At 44.8% G+C, this 9,100-nt stretch overlaps 1 protein-coding gene across 1 annotated transcript; it reads left to right on the top strand.

Annotated features, from left to right (window-relative positions):
• Positions 1 to 448: 448 nt before the first annotated feature.
• Positions 449 to 3,628, top strand: irx1b (iroquois homeobox 1b). Its single transcript, XM_054763937.1, has 5 exons — positions 449 to 925; positions 1,329 to 1,571; positions 1,692 to 2,448; positions 2,513 to 2,573; positions 3,104 to 3,628. Exons 1-5 carry the CDS (start codon positions 689 to 691, stop codon positions 3,150 to 3,152), a joined length of 1,347 nt encoding a protein of 448 aa, XP_054619912.1. The 5' UTR covers positions 449 to 688; the 3' UTR covers positions 3,153 to 3,628.
• The last annotated feature ends 5,472 nt before the right edge of the window (positions 3,629 to 9,100 follow it).

Here is a 9,100-nt window from a genome sequence, read left to right as displayed (position 1 = left end):
TGAAAATATGCTCCACTGACTTCCGTCGATAATCACAGACATTCCTCCAGGACCTGGCCGATCATATCAATAGCCTCTCCCTCGGCCCATCTGCTCGCCACAAGTGTCCAAACACAGTGCGCATCAGCTGTCAAACGTGTGCGTAAAAGGCATTTATGTAACAATTTTAAATTGGTATTTTGGTGATGTAGACTATTTCCCGCAACTGCGATTTGTGGTTCAGCATAAATAATATGACAATGACAGGTGGCGTATTTGTCAGCCCACTAATAAGAGGGAAATGTAACACACACTTCACAGGTTCCTCCTCTCCATGACCATATTGTAGACTGTTAAAAAAAAATACATCACACACACACTAGCCACACACGACCTCGGCTAACCAATGCACTAATCGCCTGCCCTGGGCATAGGAGGAGCTTGGAGCTTAAGTAGGCTGCCAATCAGTCAGTCAGCTCCACATCCAGAAAGCTCCTGCGGCCAAACGCGCGCATCACACCGCACCCGACGTGCCAAAGTGGGGCTTTGACTCTCGGATTGTTAGAAGCTTGACAGTTTCCCAAAAAAAGAGGACTCTGGTGATTTAGACAGCGCCTTTATTTTTTATTTTTCTATCTATTTGGGAATTTATTTTTTTCCCGCCTTTCACTGCCTCCTCTCGTCGACTTTTGAGAGAGATTTACTGGACATGGCTTTCCCTCAGCTGGGGTACCCCCAGTTCCTCAGTGCCTCCCATGAGGTTTACGCGGGGGAACGGCCGGCCTCTAGCCGGGAAGGAAGCACCGAAAGCGGCGTGAGCTCGTCTGCTACAGCCGCTGCTGTCGGCTCCATGCTGGGGATGTACGGAAGCCCATGGGCGACCCCAAACTACAGTGCCTTTTTGCCGTACAGCGGAGCTCCAGACCTCGCCCTCATCTCCCAGATGGTAAGACTTGCTCCTCAACTTGACTTGACACGTACCTGCTTGATATACCGAAATAGATTTATCAGTAGACTATAATTAATTATGCAAGACAAATTGAGCACCAATCACATTTTTGTTTAAATGCAAACACATTTTCTAAACTTCACTGACTTTACAATGACAATGAAAAATATGTCCTGTATGACCCAAACACACTTTTAAAATTTGCATAACAAAATAATTACACATTAAACAGAACCCTGAAATATTGCAATTTAAAAGCGCCATGTAAAACAATGTTAATTTAGATATCACGATGTGTTTTGCTAAGTTTGAATTCTGCAATAATATTATTTATGCAGTAAAGCATTTTTCCCCAGCTAGGATATTTTTTTCAACAAGTTGTCACTTCTTCACATTCCAGGGCTCTCAATACGAGTTAAAGGACAGCCCCGGTTCCCACCCGGCCTCTCTGCCTGTGCACGCCGCTCAGAGCTTCTACCCATACGGACAGTATCCCTACGGAGACCCGTCGAGGGCCAAGACAGCCACCAGGGAGACCACCAGCACCCTGAAGGCCTGGCTGCAGGAGCACCAGAAGAACCCTTATCCCACCAAAGGAGAGAAGATCATGCTTGCTATTATTACGCGGATGACACTCACACAGGTGAGAAAAACTGCATATTCATATGCGTGACTTCAATAATAACGTAAAATTAATTCAACGAACATTTGAGTTGTTTTGAATATTTTGAATGATTTAATAAAACGTGTTGTTCCATTCCAGGTGTCCACTTGGTTTGCAAACGCACGCAGGCGCTTAAAAAAGGAGAACAAGGTGACGTGGGGCCGCAGCGCCGAGGACCGAGACGGCCGCATCTTCAGCAGCGACAACGAGGACGAGCACGGCAAGAATGGCAGCGACGACGAAGAGGAGGAGATCGACCTGGAAACGGTCGATATCGACAGACCGGAGGAGCAGCGCACAGCAGCGGAGCAGGGCTGCAGGAAGGGGGCGAGGGAGGCGGACGTGGCCGACAGAGAGGCCTCGACTGAGGAAAGCACCAGGACGCTTTCCGCGGAGGGCCTGCGAGGGGTGGAGGGGGCTATTTCCCTCAGTAAACCCCAACCTGTGGTGGTCAAACGCAACGCGGATCACTCCCCGAGCAGACCACCGCAGAGCAAACCTAAAATCTGGTCCCTTGCAGAGACCGCTACGGCCCCGGACACCTCGCAGAAACCTCCCCATGCTGTTCATGCGCACCACCCCGGCCACCCGGCACTGATCCCGGGTCATGGGATATACACATGCCAGATTGGCAAACTGCACAACTGGGCCAACGCGGCTTTTCTCAACGCCAACTCTCTTTTGAACATGAGGTCGCTTCTTGGTGGAGCACCGGGTGGACACCTGCCTCTCCGTGGCCCTGCATCCTGCACCGTGCGTCATGACGCGCGACCTGGCGCGACCGGACCCGGTACATCGGGGACAGAGGACGACAGTGACGGAGACTCATCTGGAAGCTTTAGCCCAAAAAGAGATGGTAGGATCACTGCACGTTACCGCACACTTGCATCAATCTTAAAAGCACAATTTTCTGTTTACAGACGAAGACAGTGACCACAGACCGGATTCTCTCAAGTCCCCATTCCAGCTCCTCACTGACAGGTAACGCGATGCATTTTAACTACATTATGACACAATTTCTTTCCACATGTCCGCTGCTAAATGAAGCCTCAAGCAGGGGTAAACACTGCTACACCTGACTGGCCATGGAGGCAGCGCTCTCTCAGCCCATAAATCATGTGATTGAGGCCACTTTAACGCCTCGTCAGGCAGCAGGCTGGTGCATCCTGCGGGGGCCTCGGAGTTATCTCCCACCAGGGTCATTTAAATAATCTGCAGCCCTTTAATTCACGCCACTCCCCTGAGTGAATGCAGTCAATGCATGTCAAAGAAGACGCTGATAGCAGGAATGTAACTGTGGGTGAAAGGCTTTGAACAACAATTTCAAGATGTGTTTTCCTTCTTCATTTGCAGGAATTTAATTTAACACTGCAGATTAACATGAGAAAGAATTCCGGAGCTGTGTGATAATTGCAGGAATTAAAGAGCCACAATTCAATGTAATAGCACAATTGCATTTGTGCACATTTTAAAATTGTCCACTGGTAATTTTCATGTTTCTCCTCCAACAGACCTCATCACGGCGCAGGAGCACAGCGGGCTCTCACGACAACATTATGAAAAGACTAACCACAATTTTAACAAGTAATAATACTTTTATTTAACTGAGAACAATTTAACAAAAGACTATTTTTAACAGGGGGCGACCTGTTATACAGTGTTACTGTCTAGCTACTTGTAAAAGAGATTGTTGTTTTTGTCACATGATTTACTTGTATATCCTCTCTCTTTTATGTATGTTTTTTTCCGTTTTCCGTTTGTTTTGAAAAGTTGTAAATACAGGATATGGATTTGTCTTTAAAGAATATATTTTTCAGAAACTAAATAAATGTCATTATAGTCATTTATTATCGAGGGAAAAAGGCTTGTACTTGACTTGGGGAACAATACCAAAGAAGAGTGGAAAAGTGGAGCACATTTTTCAAAAGCAACTATTTATTTAAATGTTTATGTTAGGGATTTTGATTACATTACATTTACAATTTATCTTGTGAATTTTAGTCTTTTTTATTATCCAGTGCAATTTGCAAATGCACTATATGGTATTTAAATGCGATAAAATATCTTACAATATACTGTCAATATTTGCAGTATTTGCCTGGTGTTGCTCACATTTAGGAGCTGTGTTGTTAGCGTCACATTTTGTGTGCCAGCCAAAGCATTTGGTATTGACCCTTTTTTTGCAAGAAAAGCCCTGCTTCTATTGAACTCTGTACTCCTGCCAAAATTCAAAGGCTTAAGCCAGCGACTTGGAAGTCCCGGCATAAACACTGCAGAAATTGAAATAGAAGATTTCCAGGACCTTATGGACCTGCGCTTGTGCTTTCAGCCGGATCTTTTTTTTAAGCTTTAATGTTGGATTATGCCCCCTTCAGTGGCACCACTGTTATACCTCTGAAATATGGATCAGAAGGCAGGAAAGGCCAGCGGGCAGTAGGGGGGCAAAGCAGCTCAGGGGGTGGCGCAAGCCTGGTGGGCTGTGTGTCACTCCAACTCATCTTTGACGTTGAAGGGCCCCAAAAAGTGGGGGGTGGTGAGAAAGATAGAGAAAGGTAGGGGGTCTTAGAGCTGTCGAGCATAAAAGCTGTGGCTCCTGCTTGGTATCATGCATGGCTCATGATATGGGGACCTGCATGTGGCCCCTCAAGGGCCCCTTAAAGCCAGGGACGCAAAATAGTGTGTTTCTTGGATAGTGATGAAAGGCAAAAATCAGTCAGTATAGCAGTAGTTCTAGCTTAGGCCCAAAACTGCCAGTTAGGAATAAAACAGATATAACAATAAATCCAAATTACATTTGTTGAATAAGAGCAAAACAAGATGCTAAAAGTATATATACAGCAGATGGGCAGCATAAAAAGACAGCATATTTTTGCATATTCTTGCTAAAGCATATTTTAGTATAATAAATATTTGGGCAGACATTAACTGGTAGTTTTATGGACTCACTGCTGCCCCCTCATGCTCACACAAGTTACAGCACAATGTAGTCCAAGACCTGTCCCCTCCAGTAAACTATCTTGTTATGCAAATCCAATCTAGTGATCCACCAAATATGTAACAAAAGGAGTTGCCTACAAAGCACATCATCAGTCGCGATCACAACAGTTTCAAATGGCCGTGCAAACATCACAACGTATTTACACTTCGTATTTCATCTTGACAAATGCTCACTTGTGCTTTGTTCTACCTTTGGAATTATACCTCATTGGATGATTGCATCAATGATCCAGGCAGCTACAACAGTTGTGCCAAGAATGCTTTAGGTTGGACTCCATGCTGGCTTTACTGTGCATTAACTTCAGATTTAATTAATGCAGACATGTGCTTTTGCTGCCAGGAACTAACATATACCTTTATGGTAGATCAAAATCTAAAACAGGACCTTCCCATAAGGTGTATCTGCAAAACTGTTACTGCTCATTTAGGCTTACACTTAAAGCAACAATATGCAAAATAAGAGCATCAAAATCATGGTACACTGATTTATAATGTAATAAGATACGACTGCCACAATGCCTACAATAGGTTTATCATATTGGTGGAAGAGGTATGTTTATTACCAGACATATTATGTCAAGTTTGACATATTTATTACATATATTGATTTTCCTGGCTTCTTTAGCCAATGACCATCTGGTGTTTGTTAACAAATGCATGTTTACTTCTGCTGAATATTTGCATTTCCCATCAACCGTAGTAGAGTAATATAGTTGCTATACTGTATACCATGTTTGTTCAACAGGAGGCCCGAGGGGCAAGTCAGACCAGCCCGCAGGTACGGAGGATCTTTGACTTGTACGTCCTTAAAAGGAGCAGAACGTTCTGTCATATAGATGATCTTTAACTTGCGTTTTTGCAGTACGTCATTAAAACACAGCTGAATGCTCCTGTCATAGAGAGGATCTTGCACAAGCATTTTTTTAGCAGTAGCAGAGTGCTGCTGTTACAGAGAGGATCTTTAACTATAGTAACATACAGTATATAGTAACATATTGATTCTGTTTTAGTTTCTGACTACGTTGGCTATTTGGTGAGGGAAAATAAAAGGTACAATTTCAAGGTAGATATGTAATTTTAGCCCCCCAAGTTGTTTTGAATACTCTGCTGAAATAGGCACCAACTCCACTGACAAAATATATATTTCCATGAAATATCAAGTATTACTTACTTGTGGAAAAGTGATAAAAGATGCAGTATTTAATAAAAAACTGATTTGTATGACTAAAGGCCTCCTCCTAATAAAACTGTACTCCGGATAGACGTCTTGTGCTATCTGCAGTTGAGTAAATAAACTGCACCCTAGGAACTATATGCACTAAATATTGGTAAATACGTCTTCTGCCCAAGAAAATACGGCAAAGAAAAAATAATAAAGAAGTAATTTATGAGCGGCATTATCCATGCATTGGCATACAACGCAACACCGACAGCAACAGCTAAGCGCAGTTCAAACAGGACCGGAAGCAACTATTAACAGGGTTTTAGCGTGTGAAGAGGTTGACATTTCCGTTGGTTGTGTACCGTAGATGCTTGCTGTCCATCCACAGTGATAGATGGGATCAGAACACAAGATAATAAACAGCACAGCACAGCCCAGCAGTAAGCGAGCAACAGAGAGATGATGCGGTGAGAGCTGTCATTGATGTGAGAACAACATGGAAGCAAGCCAGACACTTGAGGCCATTTTCACTTCCACTGCCAAATCTGACAGACTGCCATCGGCACTGCTGAGGAGAATATTAGCCGCTCTCCCGCTCTTTCTCTTCTACACGCCTCCTTTTTTTCCCTGCGCTTCATACCAGCCAGCTCGAGCGACTGTCCTTCCAAGAACCCAAACAATATGTTATTCTTTCAAACTTGGATATCAGTGAGCGTTGCATGATGGCACTGAAAATGACATCAAATGGGCCTTTCATCGCTTACACAGCATGTCCAAAAACAAGTAGAGCTATGAAAGGACGCGCAATAAAAAAAAGTGAGCAGATCCAAAATTTTATTAGCATTTCCTGGCTGGAGCTGCTAGAAACTTCCTCAAGTTCATGCTTCATGGTTGTTTGCTGAAACTTTTCAAAACTGGTGCATGCTGGGAGGAACGAGGAATACGGGCACTGTTGTAGAGCTACTGCGATGAAACCATTCTCTGTGGAGTTTTTGGGGGGTTTTATGAGCCCCTCAAACTCTCTGTGTGAATAAAGTCTTCATTGGTGCTTTAGTATTCGTATATGGGCTCTTTGGTGAATTCTAATCCCTATTAAAGAGGCAGATTATAGAAGGGATTTGTCTTTGATTCGCCTGTCCCACTGCTCCTTTCTGTCACCATCTCCCTTTCTGCCTGTATCCTTCCCTCGTTTCCTTTCTCTTGCCTCTGATGGGACGGTCACGGATTGAACAATGATGGCCCCAGTGCGTCGGCCGCCTCACGCTCCCACCCTCAGCCCGCCTTCCTGCGACTATAGCCACATGCATGAGGGCCCCTGGTCGCCTGAATAGATTTGTTAAAAGGCCCCCACTGGATGAGAGAGGTAGCCTAGCCATCGTGTGATGCTCTATCCCCTTTAGAGGTGCTCTGCATGGGGGTGAGCTCCCGGTATGCCCTCGCCCGTCGTACCGCCACCACCTTCCCTCTTTTCGCCGCTGAGGAGATAATCAGGCTTATGTAAAGACGACGTGCTCTTTTGACAGTCATCAGCTCATCTGTGATCCAATCAAGCCCCAAATCCGCCATTGTTCACCCCTGAAAGTGTCTCAAATCCGCTTGTGCAAGAGAGAGGGGCTGTGCTCTTTATCCTGCCAATCACTCCTGACATTCCTGCCACTGTTGCCATGGCCTGGGGTCACAGGTCGTGAAAACAGAGAGCATGAGCTGACTCGGGGAGAATGGCGCAGGGCTAAAAGGAGGGACTCACTGCGCTATGGTCTCATTGGTCAATCAACGCAGGGGGTAAATGTAGACAAGTTAGCGCTCTATAGCCCCGCTGAGAGGGCCAGCCCCACAGAAAGACACGGGCAGGGCAGGGGAACGACCGCGGGATGAGGAGCCATAAAGCAGGGAAAAAGGGAGTTGGGAGGGAGTGTGTTTGATTGCAAAAAAGGCTTTACACCGGTTGACCTCAAGGGGAATAGATAATGAACATAGTAGTTAATATTTGTGGCATGTTATTGACATTTGTAAGCAAGCAACTACAATTTTCCCACAACAAAAAATGCAATAGCTGCAATTTGAAATGTAAATGTGGCTCCCTGACACAATGAAACTAACATGTCATTCCAGGATAAACAGGCCACCGGGTTAAATCTGTTGTAATGCCGTCAAAAGAATAATTTTCTGTACCGTGTGTATACATAAGTGAGCAAATGTTTGGCCTACCAGAGTTATCATAGGGAATTTGCGCCATTCACTGTTCCTCCCGTATAGGGATTAGTGGAATTAAGCGTTTAGCACAAAAGCAAAGTATCACAACTCATGGGTAATTCAACAAGCACCACAAAGCGCAAGTTTACAGGCTGCAGCTTCTTAGCCTGAGCTCATTGTGCGCTTGCAGCTGCGAGTACCTTGCAGACAAATAGTCAATGCCTTTATAAAGATATAAATTTAATATACAGGGAAAATACACACAGCAAATACTATGAAAGAGTGGGAGTGATAAGTCTTTTCTGTGAATGGATGTCCATCCAAGGCTATAGTCTGAGGCAAGGACAGGGTTTTCGGGCCGTTGGCTCCTTTCAGTCAGTTGGGAAGAATTTATACAAAGCGACAAACTAGTGTACTGCAGGGAGGGTCCGCATTTTTGGGGGTTTTGTTCAGCATCAAATTAGACGAGACATGATAAGAAAAAAAACTTCCACCATGCAGATTTTTATTTTCACAAATCTGGACCTTGCTTTGTACAGTGGGGTAGAGTACAGGAAAAGGGCCTTCCCCAAACTGTTCCCACAATGTTGAATTAACAAACCTCATGACCGATAAATGAGTCAAGGGTCACATAAATCCATAGTGTAATTACATATGAGAAGCATGCATGCACATACACTGTGACTATGTCAATCTCTCTCTCCAACACACACACGCACACCTGTGTGAGTGTGCGTACGTGTGTGTGCGTGTGTGTGTGTGTGTGTGTGTGTGTGTGTGCGTAAGATGGACAGAGGTTAATATACTCCATTAAGCTCTATTAGCCTAAATGACTTGCGCAGATGAATGAGGACTCACATGACTCTGGATGTGTTTTCATGCACGTGCACAGAGCTACAGGACAACCTGCCAACTGTTTATCTGCAAGGAACATACACACACACACACACACACACACACACACACACACACACATACATACATACATACACACACACACACACACACACACACGCACGTATACTTGCACAAGGCGGGGGGCTGCAAGAGATCTGGTTTCCCACTGTCACAGATGCTTACCCGCCTCTCCATTACTGATGTGATTGGAGTGGACACAGAAAACTAGCAGTCTTGTTCCCACAGGGCCAATCTGAAG

Source organism: Dunckerocampus dactyliophorus, chromosome 20 (genome assembly GCF_027744805.1).
Source record: "Dunckerocampus dactyliophorus isolate RoL2022-P2 chromosome 20, RoL_Ddac_1.1, whole genome shotgun sequence".
Taxonomy (NCBI): Eukaryota; Metazoa; Chordata; class Actinopteri; order Syngnathiformes; family Syngnathidae; genus Dunckerocampus; species Dunckerocampus dactyliophorus.
Note: the sequence above shows the minus strand (reverse complement) of the source record. Positions and strands in the feature narration are given on the sequence as shown.